Genomic DNA, 23,962 nt, shown 5'->3' with positions numbered 1-23,962 from the left:
CCTACACTGTGGTCCTAATGGAAAAGTCCCCCACCACCACCAATGCTACCAATAGTGCTGGGGAAGGAAGCTCCCTCCCTGATCTGACCCCAAGAGACTAAAACAGAAGCCTCTCTTAACTATTTGATATTTACTCTTTGGCTCCTCGGAAACTGGGAACCTACCCCTAGGAGAAAGGAGGATTAGTACATGAGCCTTGAGAAACTGAAACACAGCCTTGAGATTGTCTAATGCAAGAATCAGCCTTATTAAAGAAAGCAGAGTAAGTTGGATGAAAAATTGTCCTTGTTTATATTATAGCTTACTCATCTAAACAGCAGACTACAGCAACTCATTTGTTCAACTACTTACGGCTGCGAGGCACACACTTTGCATAAAAATCTCTTTCTCAAATCACTTCCCTAGCTGCATCCCAGAATACTGATACTGAAATTACTTCAGAAATCAAGAGTAGTAGTTAAGCTTCCATGAAATTTCAGAAATGCTCATATCAGAGACAGAACAAATGCATGATATACATGGCTAGAAACACTGGGGTGGGATTAGGAGCACTTCAGCAGAACTCAATGGAGAGGCCATGGGAGGAAAGAAACACTGAGGGCCCTTCACACATTACTTTTTCAGGTATTAATGAAAGGGATGTAATGCGCATAAAACATATTATACATATTAACATATTATCCACTGGGGGCTCGGGATAAGAATAGGCCCTCGGTTTGGCTGTACTTGTCGTAAGAGGCGACTAAACAGCCACTGGGTAGATGGGACTCCTTAGCCTGGGAAGGCAGCTCATCTGAGAGAAGGAAAACTCAGATCCCAAACGTCCACTGCCTTGTGGCTACATCCAGTTATGGAAGAGGCTTCAGGAGTCAACCTCGAGGCAAAATCCGGAGCCGGAGTCCCTGAGGCAGTTCATGGTTGAACACAGTCACATTCTGGCAACTCCTGCAACGCCGCTGGAACCAACCGTATTGGCCTCTGGCTTTCCATTGGACCATTTCAGCAACGTGGAGAGGGGGGATTTGGTTGGCAACCTTCAGTCTCGAAACACTATGGTATAAACCTACAGTACCTGGTATTCCCAGGCGGTCTCCTATCCAAGTACTAACCAGGCCTGACCCTGCTTAGCTTCCAAGATCAGACAAGATCAGGCATGTGCAGGGTAACAGTTGCTGTCATGAAAACAGTCTATCCTCCATATCTACTTTACCCAGGCTTCCCACACTAGAGAGGACACTCTGTTCCAGAACCACCATTCAGAGCACGATACCATAGTCTTCCGAGACTGAACGATGCCAACAACTAACCATATTATACAATTTCCATAGGAGCAGCCATGATTAGTCTGTTGCAGCAAAAGCAAGAATCTTTTAGTGCTTTAAAGACCAATCAATGTATTTCAACATTATCAGTAGTCAAATCCAAACAGATGCATGAAGAGTATCATATAGGTATGTTAGGGCGCAATCCTAACCCATTTTCCAGCACCAACATAAGGACAATGCAGTTCGGAGGTAAGGGAACAAACATTCTCTTACTTTGCGGAGGGCTCCATGAGTACCACCCAACTGCACGATGCAGCACATGCCCCAACGGCACAGCTATGCCAGTGCTGGAAAGTTGGTCAGGACTTGGGCCTTAGTGAGAGAGCAAAGATTAGCTGCATCTCACTTCTGAGAGTACAGGTCCACCCTGTTTTCATCTATAGGTTAATAAACTACAGATTTAACTCACCGCAGGTTCCGAATCAACAGTGCAGGGTCAAACCTGAGCTCCCAGACCCAACCAAAGGTGTTCTCCAATCGCATCCAGGAGGCTTTCTAAGGCCTGCAGAATTAGTAGGAAGAGGGGATGCTTAACCCTTTATCTACCTAATTTTGCACTATATTTTCCCTTGTCCTCTGTGACTTCTCCACATAGGGTTCCAGATGCAATACTGAAAACGAAAAGGTTGTTGGGAATAAATCATGTAGTCACATCTAATTTAAATCCTACTGGCAGGAAGTTGTAGAGTTTATTCAATCAATTACTGCCATTCTGTTCCTTTTGAGTCTCAGCTTGGGCTGAGAAATGGAAAATAGAAACAATTGCCATTTCCAACTCATATAAAATCACACAGATGTTATCTGCAACAAAACTTTCTATAGCAAAATGATGGAAAGCCCTAATTCTCCCTATAGTAAAAGTACATTACAAAATATTTTAATTTTACCACTATGTATACACGTATCAAGCGGGTAAACTAGAAAAAATATTAATGGCCCAGTCCTATGAGTAGAGGTGCTTGTTAACAGTGAGTAAGATAGGATTACAGCCCAAGTCTTATTGAACACAATGGGCTTACTTCTGAGTAAAATAAATAACACTGGTTTCCAAACACCTCTATCTATAGGCCTTTCATGAGAGTGCGACTAGCATCCTGCTGATGTAAAAGGACCTACAATGGCACAAAGATCGTATCATTGCTGGGCCATTTGAAGCCACTGCTGCATGAGAGAAATTGATTTACAAACAGTTGCACTTCCTTTTCATAAATGGTATCAATCTCTATACTGGCAATGTACTATTATTTTGCATTGCCAATGCAGGGGTGAGCAAACCTTCAACTTTAACAATTGTATATAAGAGGGAATTTCAGCAGATGCAGATGCAGAAGGATGGGGCTTTTTTGTGCAATTTCCTGCTGGGTCAAGCATTATGGCACTCGTAATAAAATCTGTGTACACACACACACACACACACAGAGGGCAGTCCTATTGCTCTAGTACAAAACAGAAATCATTTTATGGGATTAAATTTTTTATGGGATTAAATTTTAAAAGTTTAAAAATGAGAGAGAAATCTATATACACTTCAGGGGGACAAAGGATGTAGTCATTCGACCTTCTCCCACCCACAAAGCTAGCTTTTCCAATTCACTTCACAGCACAGTTCTATATGGAATAAAGTCATATGATTTGGTTTGGCACACAATCAATTCATCAGCCACAATGTTCTCATAAAGATTGCTTTAACTTTTCAGGAATCTGGTAAGTTTGCAGTCAGCAGCAAGTTTAATGTTGTGAAACTTATCCCTGGTTCAGTTTAAGCTCTCTTTAATGTGATGTTAATGAGGAAAAAAAATTACTGTATGACTCACAGTTTATTTTTTAATTACTTTGCATAGTCTTCATAGTGTCCAGGATACTGTTACAACAGTTGCGTCTTTGGTCATCAAAATTATATTTTACAAAATGGTAACCAACTTTGACAGGGAACAACTAGCCAACCTCATTGTGGGGAAGAAAGTCAGACTGCACACCATCCACATCTAGGGACTAAATTATATGTGACATTAATGCTGTAATCCTATGCACACTTTTCTCAGAGTAAGCCCCATTGAATACAATGGAATTTACTTCTGAAACAGACATGCAAAGTACTGTACCATAAATGAGTCACAAGCTCTCCTGGGTTTAGATCAGGAGGGATATAAGATCTGTTGCATTAGGAAGGAGAAGGTTTTAACCCTTTGCCCTTGTCACAATCCCCATCTACCACCCTCCTTCTCACAGCTATTTGCTCTGAGAAGAAAACTTCTATTCGCATAAAGGTTTTCCTCCTAGGTCACACAACTGTTCCATGCATTGGGAGATTTGGATCAGGACCGATGTTATGGCAAGAAGTTCCCCTCCTTCCAAGGTCCTGATCTGGGTGTGTCCCCCCATCCATCCACCCTGCAGCTATATTAATTGAAAAGTTAAACCCATCGAACTACATTTTGTTTTCTAAGCTCCATTTTTTAAATTAATAAGTGATATTTTTAAAAATCTTATCACATAATATGTCATGTTTAGTTTGATTCCATCACTAGATGACAGTCTAGTAGTAGCTAAAGATTCAAACTTGAGAATCTCCAATGATTCAATTGTCATCTCAGCCATGCACCAAGAGGCAACATGCAAAGCACCCACTTTCTCCCTTTCTCAACTCAGACCTGCATCTACAGTGTTAGATAATGTTCTGTTTTAATTTATGATTACTGATATAATGTAGCTCAAGTACTCTGAACTCTCAAGAAGGACCATATTCTCTGTCTCACTTCCCCCGAAAACAGGGCAAGCAGCAAGCAGATGCCCAGTTCTACTTTGACACTCACTATGCTCTGCTCTGGGATGTGGGTATTTTGAAAGCAGCAGCAATTATGACAATCACCCTTTTACTTTTCTCTGCTTAGTTTCATTCACAAAAAAATAGGTTGTCACAACTTGGGACATCACAACATTTTCTCATAATAATTTTCTCCCCCTCAGAACACGGGGTGCCTAGAGTAGCACAGAACCATAAATTAAAATAACATAAACAACTATGAAACAGAATTAAAGTGTTACCTAAATTTGCTCATTTCCCCCTTTTCTGCACATTACTTTTTCTTTTGGATTGTAAACCAGGGAAACTGAAGACAAACTGAAGGAAACTGAGACAGCTGTCTCTGACAGGCAGTAGCAGGAGCCACTGCCATTATCCTTTGCTGCTGCTCCATTTCTCATTAGCTCACCTTTCTCCTCTACACTTTTTTCATTCCATTGTCCTTTCCATCAAATATAGTGATCATGTGACAACACTGGAACTGCACTTTTCACATGGTGGAAGTGATAAAGTGGTGGCAGTGGTGGCAGGCAAGAGGCATTATTTGGTGGTATCAATAGCCTTGGGCTGCTGTTATAAAAAGTAAACTGCATGGAGTGCTTTGGTAGAAAAGCAATACAACAATGAAGGAAATAAAGCCAATTAATTTAGTGTAAAATGAAAACATAGGATAGGATGGCTCACATAATATAAGCCAAAAGTGATCTCATATAAATCATATATCCACAGAACTTGGGGTGGAAAGGTCAGGTCTAAGAGTTGCTGATAAAATTGCCTGGTATTCCAGGAATGTTTATACATAAATAACTATGCTAAGAACATACATAAGAAGAGCTCCACTGGAACAGGCCAAAGGCCCATCTAGCCCAGCTTCCTGAATCTCACAGTGGCCCACCAAATGCTTCAGGGAGCACTTATGCCTTTGATGGAAAGCAGAAAAAATGGACAAAAAGCTTTCAATAATACAGTGCAAGACTATTCCTATTCGCCACAGGGTCTTCAAGGCAACATAGCTATCAACCATCTAACCTGTCCCTGGAGTTAGCCCATATAAGAATGGTCAACCAATCAATACACATTTAAGGATGACCATATAAGGATGGCCAACCAATCAATATACAAAACTCAAAGAGGTGTAACATTATTGTCTTCACTATCCCCAAGTGAATGCACTCCATTCCTCCTACTGCTAAATGGAGACAACTCTATTACAATAACAACTACCTGAGGAGTTTGTGTGGCAAATACACTCCCTGCAGTTTAGTACTAGCTAAGGAACACTTTTTTTCTTATCCATTTGTGCAACCATGTCTAACTTGGTGCAAGTGCTTAAGAAGTGTGCTAAGGAATTGGCTGGAAAAACTAAGATTTATTATTTCAATGAACCAAAATATCTTCAAACTAAAAATAAGAAACTACACTATACAATAGCATCATGTCAAAGGCATATAAGCATGACGACTTTTGATATCTTAAAAGCAAAAAGAGAGACAGAAAAGGACAAGTCTAACGAGCAAGAAATTGGGTAATCACCCACATCATTATTTCTTCACAAAATCCTATTAAATAAATACATGTTAGCCATACCTTGAAATAAGAATGCTTTGCTGGCATTATGTAGTCCAGACACTTGTGTAACTCCAATGGTCATGTTGACAAGATCCAGTTCTGTGATAATATCAATTTGTAAGTTGGGATCCGTTCCAAAGCCGACAACTGACCAAAAAAAGGGAAAGAGGAGAAAAGTCCATTTTTACTTTAAGTAAAATATTTAGAGCGTGATATGAACATGCTCAGTGCTAGATCCAAATAACATGTTTGAACTCCAGTTCTCCAATAAAAATGAAAGCCCTGGTCAAGACTCTGAATTTTTTTTTACAGTACGGAACACAGCACAAAAATAAACCATCGTTAATCCAACAGTGACATGACAAATGAACCCTGTAATTAAACAAACCTTAAGAATTAGAAAGATAAACATCATAAAGACATACACAGACTGGGCAGAGAATTTTGTGATCTACTTTACAAGCAGTGCCTGTGCTTAGTAGATATTCTATCACCAAGGACTGACAGTCATATACATACACTTATAGTACACTAAAACACACTATTCTTACCTACAGTATTTACACACTGCCTTCCTCAGTGTCTCTCACAATGAGTGTAAGTATTACAGATACAAAGCAGTTCACATAGGCAGGCTATCACCAAATCCATTTTTTGCAAATGAGTTTTTATAATTATTATAGAAACTGAATTATTATGAGAAACTGATTTTTAAGATGTATCCCTTCACGGTGTGGTCATCATTCTCTCTTGCTGGGCATGCCTTCCAAGCTTCTAGCAGTATCTCATTTCTTACCATATCTCTTTAGCTGGATTATCCAAATATTCTGAAAAACATTTGGCCTAAAACTGGGCAATATACAGAACTTTGGTGCAGTAGTGCGCCACTGGCAGAAGTGCCTACTGTGAAGGAGCACTGCATGCAAACACACACCCTTTGCATGAGCACAATTCTCTTCCATTCACAGGAGAGTACAAAGACAGCACACCACTGTGTAAAAGGTCTGTCAACTGTCTCTTTGGTAGTTGTGTGTATTTATCAACACATGTGTATATCTAAATACACATGTACTGAATACCTAGAAGTATTTAGCAAAGATTATTATCTGCAGCAGCATGCATGTTGACAAACATAGAGAAGTTTATCCTTGAATAATTTTTTTTCAGTCAACTCCTGGTTCTGGTGTATTTATTGCAACTTTCTGACACTGTAATATATCACTGGGGCAATCACAAACAGTTCTATTGTCCCTAATAGAAGTCAGCCTAGAGTTAAAGTTAACAGCATATCCAACTCCATGCAGAAATAGCTGCATTGACATCATCTGTAACTCAGCTACTTTCAGCTCTTACTTAAATAAGGACACAAAAATTACTTCATAGTTAGTTCGGCCCTTTACTGCAGCATCAGGCTCTGCATGGTTATAATGAAAATTGCCTAGCACTTATGTACTATAGTGCAGGGGTTCTCAAATTGATGGATCACAACCCACCAGCCTGAGAAGCCCTGTCTCTGGCACCTTAAGGAATGGGGAAGGGTGGAAGGCAGCAACACAATCCCAGGATCACTCAGCTGCCAGGGACAAGTGTTTGCCCTCCCCCACTCACCTATAGCCAGCAGCAGCCTGGGACCCCTCTGCTGGGCTCCCCAAACCTCCAAACATATTGAACAAGGGGGGAAAAAAACACACGCTCACTTCTGGTTTCACAACAAAAACAGAAAGTGGGTGCTTTTCCCTTGTTTGGTGGCTTGGGGATTCCTGCAGAGGGGTCCCCAAGCTCCCTGGACCCTCCAGGAGGCTGCTGCTGGCTGTGGGTCCATGTGCAAACCCCCCTTGCCCCTGGCAGCAACGTGATCCTGAGGACTGTGTTGCTGCCTTTCCCCTCTCCTGCAACAACTTCCCTCGATTCTCAAATTCCCTGAGAGTTTGAGAACCGCTACTGTAGTGCTTTAGAAGTTTCAAAGATCTTTATATACATCACCACAGTACTCTTTGACAGTTACCATTACACAGATGGGAGAGTTTGTGTCTGAAAGGCTTCCTTAGGGTACCCAGGGAACTCATGGTCAAAGTAACGTACGAAACAAGAACATTCTGGTTCTCAGTTTAGTATGTTACGCACAAAGCTACACTAGCTCAGTCTATGAGCATGCTAGGCCACAAACTACATGAAACACTCTGCACAAAAGGGAGAGTGGACCAGAAAAGTCATGATTGTCTCTGTTACAGGACAGCACACATTAAAACAAATTGTCTTGAACCAACAAGGAAGACTTGAAATTGAAATAGCCTTCAGCATGCATAGCCAATGTGAATGAAGATGCCCATTCCCACCTGTGTTGTTCATTTGGGCACCAATGAACTATCTGGAATCACCTGCATACCTACCAACCATTACAAGAAACAGGTTATCTACAATTAGAGGTGGTGCAGGATCTTCATTTTAGGAGGAATGCTAACATCTTCCTTTTTTGAAAGAATAAAGAAAGATCTGGCATTTTTCAAGTTCTACCAAGAAAATGTGATTATATAAAAACACACATAAACAAGTGTGTTCTTCAAAAATTGGCTATACACAATCAAAATTTCTAGCTATGTTCTTAAGCTACACTGAACAATCTAAAAGATCTTTTTGATTCATATCAATTATAAGATATCTAGCTAATATTTTGATGGCAATGCTTGATCCCTCCTATGAAGTTGATATAATCAGTGAAAAAAAGAGTGGATATTCATGCTTTGGAGTCATCATGAAAGCTGCTTCTGAGTCTATTCAGCCTGGAAAATAAAGGCAGCAGCATACTCATAAAATTGCTCAGTAGGTGATTAAATATCATACACCACTGTTCAGCCACTCGAGATCAACAGACACAGGAACAGATCAGTAAAGATGAAACCTGCAAGGAAGTGTCAACACAATGAATTATGTAATAGGACATATGTCTAGGATGCATGGTAGAAATCAGTCCTATGCCTCCTGAATTTTTCCAGTGATTTCATTAGTAATGCGAACTAGGAATAAATTCCAGGAATGAAATGAGCAGAACAACCCAAACTTGTCATGAGTGTATTGCGAGCTGCACAAAGGAATCCAACAATATGAAGCACAAGTAAAGAAGTCTGTGTATGCTTGGTCTCTCCTTGTCTTTTAAGGATTTACACCTGCAAGAGTTGAACATATGAAACTGCCTAATACAGAGCTAGACCAAAGGTTTAGCCTCAGCATTGTCTGGCAGCAGCTCTATAGTGTTTCAGAAAGGAGTCTTTCCTAGACCTTTCTAGAAATGCCATGGAATGAACATGCCTTCTGCATGTAAGGCTTTACCACTGAGATATGGCCCATTCTTATTTGTAGACAGGGGACCTTTGTGGCTTGAACCAGTGGCGTCACTAGGACTCGCCTCCTCCGGTGCGGGAGGCCTGTGCATCATCCCATGCAGTGGGCGGGACAAAGCCCCAGGTGGGCGTGGTGATGTACCATTGCCCCGCCCCCACTGGTTTTTTGTCTGTACCTTTTGATAGAACACAGATATTTCAATGTGGTTTATTTCATTGCATTCTGCATGAAATTATGCATTGATTGATATATAACATGATGGTATTAGTCCTCCAAACTCTGATTTTAGTGATTTTGAAAACTTGTAGAGTCACAAACACACACACACCCTGTGTCAACTTACTAACACCTTATTGCAGCAGTTCTCAAACTTTTAGCACTGGGACCCACTTTTTAGAATGACAATCTGTCCAGGACCCATTGGAAGTGATGTCATGGCCAGAAGTGACATCATCAAGCAAATTAAAATAAATAATTATAAATAATTAAATTAAAATAAAATAATTAAATAAGGGGGAGCCAGTCCTGTTCCACCAAGTGAATCTACTCTGAAGTAAGCCTATTGTGGTCAATGGGGCTTACTCTCAGGAAAGTATGGGTAGGATTGCAGCCTGTGAGCCCACTCCTATGCATGCCTACTCTGAAGTAAGTCCCATAGTGGTCAATGGAGCTTACTCTGTAGCCTTCCTACAATACCCCCCCCAAAAGAATCAGTGAGATTTCCAGCCCTCCCCAGTGCCCAGCTTAAAGTTCTTCTATTTCAGGCATATCAAGCTAAAGACCCACCTGGCTTTGCAAGTGCAAAATAGAAAACTTTCCCCTTACCAGTTCAAGGCTCTTTTTTTGTCCTTTTAAGTAGGGGGGGGGGGGAGATTGCCTTCTGGGGCATTTGTTACACTCCAGCTCCATCAGATTGGGACCATTCTGGTGGCCTCACATTTCCCTTTGCCTGGCCTGACCAACAGCCAAGGCACATCTGCCTATCCGCAAGTAAACACAACATGAGGCTGTTTCACTTTCCATAGGGCTCCATAGACTCGCAGCTGGAAGGGGGGGACCTCCTTATCTGTGTTTTGGGGACCATTTTGACATCTTTGGAGTCCTCTCTGCCTGCCTCTCAGCCTGCCTTGATTAAGGCAAGTCTGCCTACTTGCAAGTAAATGCAGCAATGTTGCTTCATTTCGGGCTCAGACTCGCAGCTGGGAGGGGGAGCTTCTCGGGTGTTTTTGGGGGGCTGCATTCATTGGATCGGGACCATTCTGATGTCATTGGATACTTCTCAGCCTGCCCTTTCTGACGCACTAAGGCAAGCATGCCTACTCGCGAGTAAACGCACGATACAGCTCACTTTCACTTTCCATCGGGATCCAAGCATTTTTTCCTTCTGGTTTTCTGGCCATAACTTTTGAAGGAAAGGAGCTATTTCAGTTCCATTTTTTGCATTGCACTCTGCTGGCCATTCCACATCCAAAGGTGTATGGCAGGAAGCGGTAGCTCCTAACGCTGCAATGTTAGCGTGTCCTCCCCCCAGGGCGCGTCACCCGGTGTGGCCCGCACCCCCCGCATGACGCCAGTGGCTTGAACTTAGATACCTTTTCTAAAGTTCACTCTAATACAGAGTAGCTTTTACTTCGCTTGCCTACTATAGCAGCTGTACACATTAAAGCAGTGTATCTTTGAACAGCAGAATGTTGTTTCAATAAAGACATGGCTCATAAAGACCAACTCACATGTTGATTGTTAACAGGAAAATGAACCTCTATGTTGTAAAAAAAAAACAAAAAACAAGCAATCACACAAGCAGTTTTCCCACATTAGGAAGACACTACATGTATCAGCTTTCTGAACTGTGTTCACACATTACAAGAGCATAGGATTATTATTTATTAATTAACAGTATTTATATACCGCTTTTCGACTAAAAGTTCACAAAGCGGTTTACAGAGAAAAATCAAATAATTGAATGGGTAAGAGGCTGCTAATTGGGTAAGAGGCACTTTTTCAAGTGGGTGCTCCTTTTTTTTAGCAGGGGGAGAGTAACTGGCCCACCTCACCCCAGCACTGTCTGTTCTAGTGGCTGTCTGCTGGTATTCATTTGCATCTTTTTAGATTGTGAGCCCTTTTGGGACAGGGAGCCATTCAATTATTTGATTTTTCTCTGTAAACCGCTTTGTGAACTTTTAGTTGAAAAGCGGTATATAAATACTGTTAATAATAATAGGATATCAGTGTGTAGAGGAAAGCAAGCTATGGTCAGCCTATTTTGAAAATCCAATTAACTTCTAGCAAAAATACAGTATAATAAATTTAAAAACTGCCAAAATATTAGAAGGGGGTACTTCTTGCCTGAAGAGGCTCCCTTGCTCCATCTAATGGCAGAGCCAGTCCCGTTGAGAATCTCATAGGACTAGACTCACTGACAAAAGCTCTACAGAAACTGCTGGTAACTACACTTTGCTACTGTAGGACTTCACCATTAATTAAACTACTAAATAAATTTCTTCAGATGACACTGTGCAGCTCTCAACAATAAAAGCTTGCCACTTGCACCTTAAGAAAAATGTGCTCTTCCAAATCAATTGGCACTCCTCCCATCTAAACTTCATTTGGTACAAAATGCAGCTGCCAGGTTGTCAACTGCAGCTAGGGTTTATCACCCTTACCACATCACCCCACTGCTACACTGCATCTACATTGCCTCCCACTTTATCCAATCACAATTCAAGGTGTTGGTTGTACTTTGAAACCTGCTAGGGGCCAAGACACTCAAAGATCATATTTCCTCATATGAGTCTGTTCGTCTTCCATGGCTGTCTCAGCCTCTTCTAAGAAAGGCTCTTTGAGAATTTCATCATTATTGGAGGCTTGGTTAGCAGTAACATGTGGGAACATGTCGACCCATTGTGTCGACCCAATGTGCGACGGCAGTGAAGAAGGCCAATTCTATGCTTGGGATCATTAGGAAGGGTATTGAGAACAAAACGGCTAGTATTATAATGCCGTTGTACAAATCGATGGTAAGGCCACACCTGGAGTACTGTGTCCAGTTCTGGTCGCCACATCTCAAAAAAGACATAGTGGAAATGGAAAAGGTGCAAAAGAGAGCGACTAAGATGATTACGGGGCTGGGGCACCTTCCTTATGAGGAAAGGCTACAGCGTTTGGGCCTCTTCAGCCTAGAAAAGAGACGCTTGAGGGGGGACATGATTGAGACATACAAAATTATGCAGGGGATGGACAGAGTGGTTAGGGAGATGCTCTTTACACTCTCACATAATACCAGAACCAGGGGACATCCACTAAAATTGAGTGTTGGGCGGGTTAGGACAGACAAAAGAAAATATTTCTTTACTCAGCGTGTGGTCGGTCTGTGGAACTCCTTGCCACAGGATGTGGTGCTGGCGTCTAGCCTAGACGCCTTTAAAAGGGGATTGGACAAGTTTCTGGAGGAAAAATCCATTATGGGGTACAAGCCATGATGTGTATGCGCAACCTCCTGATTTTAGAAATGGGTTAAGTCAGAATGCCAGATGTAGGGGAGGGCACCAGGATGCAGATCTCTTGTTATCTGGTGTGCTCCCTGGGGCATTTGGTGGGCCGCTGTGAGATACAGGAAGCTGGACTAGATGGGCCTATGGCCTGATCCAGTGGGGCTGTTCTTATGTTCTTAACACTTTTTCTGTCATAGTACTTGGTCCACGGAACTCCCTGCTGTTTGACATCTATACTGCCTGTATGTTGCCTGCTTTTAGTAAAAACATCAAGATATTCCTTTCTTGCAAGCCATTTGGACTGGTACTGCCTGTCCCTGCTGGGTGTGTGGGGGTGTATTTTGCTGCTGTTTTTGCAAGCTGTGGTTTTATCGATTGCTTTTATTTTTTTATTTGTGAGCCACCCTGTCTTCTCTTTGTGAAAAAGAAAAGGTCTATATAAATAGATACACATACAATTTCAGTCCAAACATTCTGAATCACAACAATAGCAAGCCATATATATGCAGCATTCACCATCTACCCAGGTGGGACCTCCTGGCCTGGACAATACTTTTGGATCCTGAGAGAATGGTGTGCCTAGCATGTAATTTATACCCACAGAGTTTACATAGATTTTAAAAGTAGAACTAAACACCAAATTGGATACATTTAACATCGTAATAACTAACCAGGGTGTACATTTTCTTGATAGTGCTAAATGGCCTGTAAGTCTCTTGCTAGCTTCACTCTTACCAGATAATCAGAAGACCTAAAAAGGCATCTCTGATTTCTCTTATAGGCTGGTACTGCCATCTTCAGTTACTGTAGCTAAGGTATGTAATACAACAGCAGATATATAGGGAAAATTTCAGGTGCCTTGAAATTTGATAGACCTAGGGTTCTAGAAAAATATGTCTACCCTCACCAGGCCTACCACCTAAAGATCTGTGCAGGTGCCAATCAGCCTCTACTGAAGAAACTACAAAGGTGTTGCTTATCTATTGTGCAGGATCTAAAAGTCTCCCACCTAAAAAATGTTATCTTCTCAGAACTCAAACAATAATAGGTTGTTGTTGGGAAAATAAAGTCCTCAGCTAGCAAGTCATTGCAATGCAGAGCAGTGTCCAGAATGTGCTTGTACATGTGTCACAGGCACATACTAAAAAAAAGTCAATGACATCCCATGCAAAAGTTCATCTATGGCCTAGGAACAAACATGGGAAGTACTATTACCTGAAGAGAAATAGAGGAAGAAGAGTTTATTTGAAAGAAAAACCAGAGGCACAGTCATTGAAAGAAGGGGCAAATAATAGTAGGGTAAGAAGATGAAGAAAGCATGAGCAAAAAGAAAGTGGTACTCAAACTACCGTAAGGACAGAAGAGCCTATTTGCCATTGTCAAGTAGGCAATAGCCTGGTGAGAGACCTTTGAGGTCACAAAGAGACTGAATTATCTATATGGGTTTCCATTAGTCAGTCATATATCGAACTGTAGGTCTCTAGAGATATTAAATGTATCTACATAAGAACACTTTTTACCCAAAAGCAATTCAGCCTTTGTAGTTTCAATAACCAAGAGACCCATTCTGAAATGGAAGTTAAGAGGCCATTAAAAGTATCCCTAGCTGTACAGCAGCTGCTTTTCTGTGGGTAGCTCCTGCACAGCTGAGGGTAATACTTTATTTAAGTGATGTAACCACATGTGCAGGACAGATTAAATAGATCTGTACTGTGGAATCAGCAGCACCTAGGTGCAGAAGTCCCTAGTCACATGAACAGCTCCAAACCATGTGGTTGGTTCAGTTAAATGTAAATACGCCCGTGTGGAAGGTGGCCCTTCCCCATATATGAATCCTATCTGGTTCCAGTAATACTTAAATAGTTCCATAAACAATAAAGATTTCTTTTTAACTAGTAAAAGGACCAAGAAAACTGTCCTTATTTGCTAAATCTGAAAAGGAGGGTCATGCTTTAAAAAGGACCTATCTTTAAACATCAAGAAACACTGGGAGAAGAAACTGATTCCAGGATAAAAAAAGAACAAAAAATAGGCAAGTCACACAAAGCACGTTAGCTTCTATAACTTACCGTAACTTATGCAAACCTTAACTGCAGCAGACAAAATACTCACACCTTAGTTTTTACATTTTCCTATAGGAATATTAATATTCTTGAAGGAGATTACAACTGTAGGCTATAAACTGTAATTTTACAAGCATCCCTTAGTAACAAGACCAGACCTTCTCTTTCAGCTAAACTGCAGATACAAGCTGACCAGCTACACTGACCTCAGCTCAGTGATTCTCAAACTGTGGGTCACAACCTGATTTTTTGTGGGTTGCCAAAAGGTGATAGAAAGATCATATAATTGCCTCAAGCCCTTATTCAAAAATCAGATACTGTAGCTGCTAACCGCCCTGCAAAGAACTGAGCTCCTGCAGTTTGCAAACATGTGTAAATTTAGAGAGATAAATGTATGGACCTTTCTGGTTATTATTACTTATAAATAAATAAAGGATTTCTTTTTAGATCTCCTTTTTTCAATGTCTGGTAAACCTAGGTGGGTCCCAACAGAGTATCCTTTTTAAAAGTAGGTGCTAAAAGTGTTTGGGAACCACTGAACTAGATAAACATAACTACCAACCAGTGTTTCTCTACAAGTAGGAACAGTATTACAGTAACCCCAATTTCAGAGAAGCTCTTCAGCAAACCAACAATACTCAATTTTTACACACCTATTCATTTCTCTCATATTGGTTCCTTTGAATGAATGCAGACATGAAAACCTTGGGGTTTCAAAAATAATTAAACACAAAACCTGCAGCTTCTGTTGTATAACCAAGACTTGTTTTTCTCCCTGTGGTCCTCAGGTGTCTTTATGAGATCTTAAGGAATAGTACAAACACTTATTTCATTTGCACCCAATACCATAAGTAGAACAAACGGATGAAGCAATCCATTTCTCTTCTTAGTAATTAAAAAGAACCATTACATGAAAAATGATTTCTTCTAAAAATAGTACAAATCATTGGGTTTGATAATTTGTTTTTCTACTCATGGCTGAAGTCAGAAGACCACAACCTGATTTTCAGTTACTTCCTCACTTCACCCCAATTCACTTAATTTTGCCTGAGCACAGAAAAAGATTTCTTGACCTACTAATGTTGAAGGCACTATGGCGCTTTCACAGGACTGAGCTGGATAATTACTAATGTCAAGAGAAAATCTGACAGTAACTAATTTATCCTCCCGGTCTTAGAGACTTACCACTTTCTTGTGCATTTATCAGCCATTTGGCTATGTGGAACATGACAATCATGAAGGAGCCTTGACTTAATTTGTGCATGCCTATGCATCTCATGCATACACCCAGAGATCATACTTCTTAGTTTTCAAATATATACATATCTTGGCTGCACAGAAGAGATTTTTGCTTGATAGAGGTGAAGCAGACAAATATGAGAACCAACATGAAGTGAATGTAGGAAACAGTGTTAGTTTGACTCTATATAATTGTTCATCTAGCTCAGTGTTTATACTGATGGCAAAGAGTCTAAACAGGTCATTCCCAATTTCACCTGGAGATGCCAGGAGATTGAGCCTAGGACCTGCTATATGCAATGCATGTAATCTATCACTGATCTACAGTCCCATCCCAATGTTTATTTATTTCCAAACATACTTAATCTTGGCCTGGCAACAATCCAAGTGACAAAGGATGTTAACCAAGAACATTCCAAATGCCTTACATCTCTCACAGGGATAATTAAAATAAGATGTTTTAACAGTTCAAAATGTTATGAACTGCACTTTGGGAAAAGTGGGATAAGAATGTCTTAAACAAAAATTTTGCAGAGATTTTATGTATGATGAAATTTAATCTAATTGCATTTTTCATGCAATGTGTTCGTACTGTATACAGTCTTTAGAGCTGGCCAGTACAGCCAAGGTTAGTTTTAGTTAGATCCTGTGAACCAGATTTATGAGCCAGGAGGATAGATATCCTATTCAGGCAAAGAGCACAGTACAACCAAGGTTAAACACTTCTAAATCCTATCAATAAGATAGGGATAAGCTCACACTTCAATTCTCACCCACAGGAATTAATGGAATTTGTACATGCTTCGCCTTGGCTGAATTGTGCCCAAAGTGCTTTCACATGTGTGAACTCATAAGCTCAATCAAAAATTCCTGTTGCACTTTCAATGTAAAGTGCTATGCACACTTCATCTTATCTTTCAGTATGCCAGTGTAGTATATTACAGATTCTTCACTTCCAGTGGGTAAAAAATTCAAGCTAAAATACAGAAATTTGCCCAAAATAACATGGCAAGTTTTCATGCACAGTATAAGGCTTTTAAGCGTCTAACCAATAAATACGAGTAGGTGAGTTGACAGATGGCCAAGAGCCATTGTAAGGACACAAGAAATTATGATGGAGTAATCTCTCACTCTTAAGATTACCTACAGTTTATCAAACTTAAAAAAAAATTCAGTGGTGCAGGATTAGCTATAAAATAGGGTGCTTTATTCAACTAAAGACCACTAAAGATCAGCAGATTGTTCCTAAACATATTTAACTCTAGAAAGAAGTACATCACACTACAGACAATGGAACTTACTTTTCCAGTAAGTAAACATGCCTAGGATTGCATACCTTATAAACATACTGAAATAGGCAGCAAAACTGTGCCTTACAGTGTTAACTGCAACTATGGGGAAAAAGATGACCATCTAAAACTTTCTAAATAGTAAAACGTCTTTCAAAATATTTTAAAGAGTCCCATTTATACAACTCTAAGGAAATGTACAGAGAAAAAACCAAAACCCCAAATCTATTTTACCCCTAGATATATTTTATCTAAGAATAGGAATAGTTAACTTGAATGTTTTGTAAAGGGAATTTTCCAGCTTCTTATTAACCACACATGGAAGACCAATAATCCTAGAAAACTGTTTCCTTCAAGACAATCCATTTAATTAAAATGGCCCTCACTGCAACTAAAGTAAAGAATACTTAGAAGAGGCAGACATATGGTGACCAGATACAATGGAGGACAGAGTCCCTGTATTTTTAACCACTGTAGAGAAGAGGGAATATGGGCAGGTGCAACTCAACATGGAAGGGTTTAAAAAGCTGCACCTGGCCAAATTCCCACTTCTATACAATGGTTAAAGGTATAGGCACTCTGTCCTCCATTGCATCTGGTCACCCTGGGAGGACAGCAACTTACATTCATCAATCCAGTCTTTCAATAGGCTTCTAACACTATGATCTAATTGCTCTAAATTGCAGTGTTTTCCAATTAAAAATAATTAATTGTAATTTTAGCATAGAAGACAGGCAGCTAAAATGAAATAAATCATATATTCACAGAAGCTTTATACACACACCCCCAAACTGTAATATAACTAGTATGTACCTTAAGGTATTCTGCTAAATTACTATTGATGTGAACATTAGGATGAATGCTCCCACAGCATGTGAAATTAGAGGATTCCCAAGATCTCAGTCTCTACTTCTGTTTGGTTCAAAGAAACCCTTAGGGACCTGATCTTTTGCTTTATCCAAAGTGTGGTGGGTTTCCCTCAAACCCAGTTCTGTTGGTACTTTAAATCTTTTCCATGTTGTGTGAGCTAACAAGGAGAGTGTGTGGAAGAATTTCCTAAACTTTTCATTAGTGAAATTTTGTCTGATGAAAGAGAGAGGTTCTCTGGGATTCCCACAAGGATCATTTAAAAAAAAACTGACAAGAGGAAAGTGAACTCATCTGGGGAAGGCAGGGGATGTTAACAAAACATCACCCAGGATGGAATTTCTCAGCAATAACTTTCAAAAAAAAATAAGGGCAAGCAAGGTTTGCAACAGCAAATCTGCTTGTCAGACACAACTTCTTGTAGCATTACTAGCCAATGTTCTCACATTTTTCCCATCAGGGCTATTTGAATGGGCCAGGATCACTGCATCTGATTTCAAGCTCTCTCTAGCTGTTCTTATCCTTGCCCATTTTTCATATATATTTTATCCTCCGGTAACAGACAGACTGTTTCCAACACAAAGCTGCCTGGCCATGGTTGAGAAGACAATAAAAGAGTGCCACCCATGTGCAAAGCCAAGAAACCAGCACTCTGCTTTTCCGGGAGAAGCAATCCCTTGCTGAATAACCCTCGCCTTAAAACCCTTCGTCTCCTTGCGATGCTCTCCCCAAGGAAATTATCTACTTCTCAGCAGGTAGGAGTCACCTGCTTTTTTTTTTTTTTTTTTCTTCCAAGCAAGTTAACAGGAGGGGGAAGATAAATCCTTAGCAGGTGCTCACAAATCTGTTTGCAGATTATCAAAGGCTCGGCAAAAGCTCTGAATCAGATGGTGGGGGGGAGGAGGGGTGGGGGGGAAAGGCAGGTTGAGAATCTGGAGGAAGGTTTGCAGCGATGACTGATAAATACATACAGCCCACACTCAGCTGCCTACTTCCTCGGCGCTGCTGGTACTGAAACGAGGGCGCTCCTCCAACAGATTGGCTGGGGTGGGGTTTGAGCAAGACTTCTATCCATGGTCCTGAGAGAGCTACTCCAGCACAATGCAAAGTTTCCGAGTTCTGGCTTTGCAAAGCCTCCCAGGAAAGGGCAGCGGATGGATGGATGGAAGAATGGATGGATGGATGGATAAGTGGATGAACCCTGGGATCGCGTGCCCTCTTTTTGAGCCATCATAGCATACACAGATCCTGCACTGCTTCCCCCTCCCCCGTCGTTTGATTTATGCCCATGCCAGCTTTTCCGGACTAGACTGATCAATCCATTGATCATGCATTCATTTTTTTAAAAAGAGGAAACCTCACGGTGCCCTCCACCCCCTCCCCCCCTCATCCCCTTGAGAGTGGCTGTTATTCATTCGTACACAGCCCAGTTTTTGTGCTAACTCGCGACTGGATCGCGATCCTTGAGCCTACTTTAAAAAAAAAAAAAGCCCTAAAGAAAGAAAAAATAGCTAGTGGAAAGAGAGGGGGGAGAATACAGGCTATTCCACCACGCCTGCTGGCTCCCTTTTGTCTTTGCAGCACAGACACACAACACGCGAGGCTTCTTATTAAAACATTTATGTTATCAGTGACCTCCCCCCCCCCTCGCAGTGGCTTAGCAAGGGTGTCACTTGCACAGCTTGGCACATTCCCTCCCGTGCCAGGCTGGGGTGGGGTAGAGGACCCCCACCACCTCCCTCGTGCCCTTACCTGCTCTTGCAGCTGCCAGGCAAACCCACACGCCTACAATTATATCCATCTGGGCTGGTGATTCCCCGCGGAGATCCCGGCACGGATGGGCACCGCCTGGCTCCCACTTCTGGGCGAGCAGAGCCCGCAAACTTGAAGCGCTTCTTTCGGCTGGGCTTGGAGAGGGAGAGAGACGCACCGCCAGCACCAGCGGCCAGGGATGCTCCCCTGGAAGAGCCCACGTGCTCTCCGTGGGGATGGTGCCGGCGCTCAGGCGGCCTCTCCCCGCGGGCTCCGCAGCGCACGCCCCGCCCGGCGCTCAAGCTTTGTTCGGCTCTTCCTCCGTCGACGCCCCCACCGCCTCCAGATGCCTTCGCCTGCCCGCGGCTGGGTGGCACCGTGCGCGCAGCGCTGGGGCGGATCCCCCTCTCGGAACCCGATGGATCAGTCTGAGCCGCGATGCCCTCGCCCTCCAAAGGGGAGCGCTGGCTAAAGAGAACCCAGCAAGTGGACTGGGAGGAGGGGGCTTGCTGGAGGCGGAGGTGGCCAACTTATCAGGAAAGAGAAGGCTGCTACTGCTGCTGCTGCTGCTGCGCGTCTTGACTCAAAGGGCGCATGGATGGAGAGGGCGGGCGCTCTGCTCAGGTTAATGAGCCCAGCATCACTGCCTCTCCCGGAGAAGAGCCAACAAAGATGATACAGGTGTCCAAGGTGAGAGTGTACTGCAGGTGTACTCTCACCTTGGACACCTGTATCATCTCGCCAAGGCACAAGGAGAATGCCAGCTGAAAGCAGGTGCTCCCCTGGGAATATCTACTCTGGCACTGACACCCTTTAGAAAGAATCCTTACACAGGTTGACTGTCCTTTATCCAGACTGCTTGGGAAAGGAAGGTGACTGGATTTCAGAATAATTGCATAAATACAGTGGTTCTCACACACTTAGCACCAGGACCCACTTTTTAGAATGAGAATCTGTCAGGACCCACCAGAAGTGATGTCATGACCAGAAGTGACATCATCACACAGGAACATTTTTAACAATCCTAGGCTGCAATCCTACCCATACTTACCCAGGAGTAAGTCCCACTTACTATCATTGTTAAAAGAATATATATAGTAGCTTGTTAAAAGTACAGGTCTGTAATATTTCCCCAAATACAGTCACATACCATGCTAGCATCAAGTCTAATATATTAAAAATGAAACAGTGAAATGAATGGGGACCCACCTGAAATTGGCTTGCAATCCACCTAGTGGGTCCCAACCCACAGTTTGAGAAACACTGCATAAATATAATGAGAAATGTTTCCTCTTACTCTTTTCCACTGATACCCATGTGGGTGTCTGCTGGCCTCTTTGACAGTTTCCAGCAATGTCTGTATAGGTATATGCCACAAAGCAGAGAATAGAACTTAACAGCCTGTATGGGCACTATACCTGGGAATGAGCACAAGACCTTCTAGTGTTCACCCTACAGAAAACAAGTCTTGGACAGAAGTATCTGGGTTTTGTAAAACTCCAGATTTCGGATGTCCGAATAAGGGGTAATCTACCTGCATACACAAGTGCTCACTGAAAGAATGTGAACAGCCCACTTTTTAATCATTTCTTTGACTTCCTTTTGGCCTTATGCCTGTTTATTTGGAAGTAAGCCCTACAGGGATGCATGGGGCTTACTCCCTAATGTTTTCATGGAATTGCAGCCTGAGTGTTTGATATGACCACAAATGAGCTGAAGCACGTTAGAGAATCAGAATTAAGTTACAGCCCATGATTAAATGTACACAATCATGGCTCATTGGCTTCTGTTGAGTTAGGCATACGCAACCACTGAAATTGTACAGGGATCATGAAGAGATATATGAAAGTCTCATCAAGGTGTGCAAAACAAACTGTATGTACAACATGCTCCTAAACACAGAAGTTCTGTTATGATAACTGGAATTTAATCCCCACTAGGATTTGTAGTCTTTAGAGGCAAGGAAGCAGTAATGAAAACAACTTCAGCAGGCTTGCCAACTGCAACTCTACCTAGAAACACCAGCATTTCTCAACCAGTGGTACTCGTCCCACCAATGGTACTTGAGGTCGTCTCCAGCGGTATGCAGGGGACCCCGACCCCCCACTACCTGGCAGCAAGACCAGCAATGCAGCACAAAAAGCAGCAGTAAGAGGCTTGGCAGGCGCAGCTCATGCATGTGCTTTTTGTGTACTTGAAAAAGCTTCCTGTCCACTCTGAACGTCTTACAGGTGTTTGTTGTGTTGCCTCTAGCCTCTCAATCTAGAAGTAACTGACAATGACATCACTGCCAGTTTATTTCCAGTGGTACTTCCAATAAATGGAACATGCAAAGTGGTACAGTGGGGGACAAACTTTGAGAAATGCTGCACTAGACCTAGCCTCAGTGACCCATACCCTAGTCCAGTGGTTCTCAAATATTTTCAACTGACAGTTCCCTTGACCTACTGAGCCATTGGCCAGGCTACAATCCTATACATTGTATAGGTTGGCAGGTTTTTTTGCAAGGATTGTGTGGCTCCCCTGGCTGGCTTCCACAGCTCCCCAGGAAGCCATGGCTCACGTATGAGCCCCACTGGATCAGGCCAAAGGCCCATCTATCCCAGCTTCCTGTATCTCACAGTTTGGGAACCACTCCCCCTAGTCACATACAGACTATTGTTCTATATAGGGAACTGCCTTTGAAAAACAGTTCACATGCTGGAATTAGTACAGAACGCAACTGGCAGAACCAGGCTGAACCCAAGCCAAAGTGGCACCCAAATCCCCCTTTTTTAGTGCCTGCAACATTGCCCACCCCAGCTCCCCCTTACTTCCACCACCACCTCCTCCTGGGCCCACCTGGCCAGTTCTTCAAAATATGCTGGTGCAGAGCATTTTGCAGGTAGAAGAGGAAGTCCTCTTCTACTTTAGACATCCTCCTGCCAAGTCTCTTTTGGAAAAGCAGCCAGGAAAGGACTGGTGGAGCAATCCAGTTGAAACAGGGTTGCTGCAACCCACCACAGCTTCATCCATCTCCACCAGCTATATCACCTGACCTCATTTATAGGTCAGCCTGGCAAGAACATCAGCAAGATCAAAGTGAATGCCTTACATTCCACCTTCTCTGTTGTGCCTGCATTGGTTGCCAACTCAATGGAGACTCAACTGAGAGTGGTGGCCTATAAAGCTATACGTACACCATCTAGAATCAAGCTACGTCAGGGATCAGCTACTCCCTTCTGTATTTTCTAGAACTCTTAGGTTGCAATCCTATACATATTCCTGGGAGTAAGTCCCACTGAGCACAACAGGACTTACTTCTGAGTAGATATGCATAGGATTGTGTCCTTAAAAGCCCAGGATTCATTTGGCAAGAATCCGGAATAAGAACCATTTTAGTGATGTCAGTGCAACTTCTTAATGTTCTCCCCAGAGAGATACAAGAGGCTCTGTCTTTGTTCATTTTTAAGCAACTGTTAAACACATTATTATTTAATCCACAAAGCCTTTTAAAAGCTAGTTGGAATGTGAACATAGGTTGGTTTTAACAATGGTTTTTTGTTGTTGATATTTTATATTGTACTGTATTCTGTTGATACTGTTTGTTAATCACCTTGGACTTGATTTTTACAAGAAAAGTGGGATAAAACTACATAAATCCCAACTAAAACTCACAGTTTGCCATACTGAGTTGTTGTTCCTTAGACTTATTCAGATTACAGAACAAGGGTTAAGAAACAGACGCAGCTCAATTTAACTCAGATCAATTTTTATCTGGGTTAAAAATTATTATTTCATACAGTTTTGAATAATGTGGTCATACCTATACATGAAAGGCATCTAACAGCACAATCCTATGCATGTTTACTCAGAAGTCCCACAGTACTCAGTGAGGTTTACGTCCAGGAAAGTGTTTAGAATTACAGGCTAGGGCTGCAATCCTATATGCACTTACCTGAGAGTAAGTCCCATTGAACAGAATTGGATTACTTTGGAGTAGTGTCCGAAACTGAGTTTTGATAACTACAGAAAGACAATTTTCAGGGATGCTTACTAGTCTATTGAACTATTGCATAGCTACTATATGAACTGTGATTTGATAGTCAAGAGGCTATTCAAATAGCTCTGAAGTTTACCATGATATTATGCCGGTAAATATGACAGACTGCTAGTTAATTCTAACTTACTGCACAACCCTATGCATGTCTAGTCAGAAGTCAGTCCAGTTATGTTCAGTGGGGCT

General features: G+C 41.9%; 1 protein-coding gene across 1 annotated transcript in view; it reads right to left on the bottom strand.

The window, feature by feature from the left end:
• NELL1 (neural EGFL like 1) overlaps positions 1 to 20,474 on the bottom strand; it is a 534,303-nt gene extending 513,829 nt beyond the window's left edge. The window contains exons 1-3 of the mRNA XM_066619143.1: positions 20,457 to 20,474; positions 19,775 to 20,246; positions 5,716 to 5,844 (exon numbers count right to left, since the gene is read on the bottom strand). Of these exons, the coding sequence (XP_066475240.1) occupies positions 5,716 to 5,844; positions 19,775 to 20,246; positions 20,457 to 20,474 (619 nt within the window). The remainder of the gene's footprint in view (positions 1 to 5,715; positions 5,845 to 19,774; positions 20,247 to 20,456) is intronic.
• Between the last annotated feature and the right edge of the window lie 3,488 nt (positions 20,475 to 23,962).

This window comes from Tiliqua scincoides, chromosome 1 (assembly GCF_035046505.1).
Source record: "Tiliqua scincoides isolate rTilSci1 chromosome 1, rTilSci1.hap2, whole genome shotgun sequence".
Classification (NCBI taxonomy): Eukaryota; Metazoa; Chordata; class Lepidosauria; order Squamata; family Scincidae; genus Tiliqua; species Tiliqua scincoides.
Note: the sequence above shows the minus strand (reverse complement) of the source record. Positions and strands in the feature narration are given on the sequence as shown.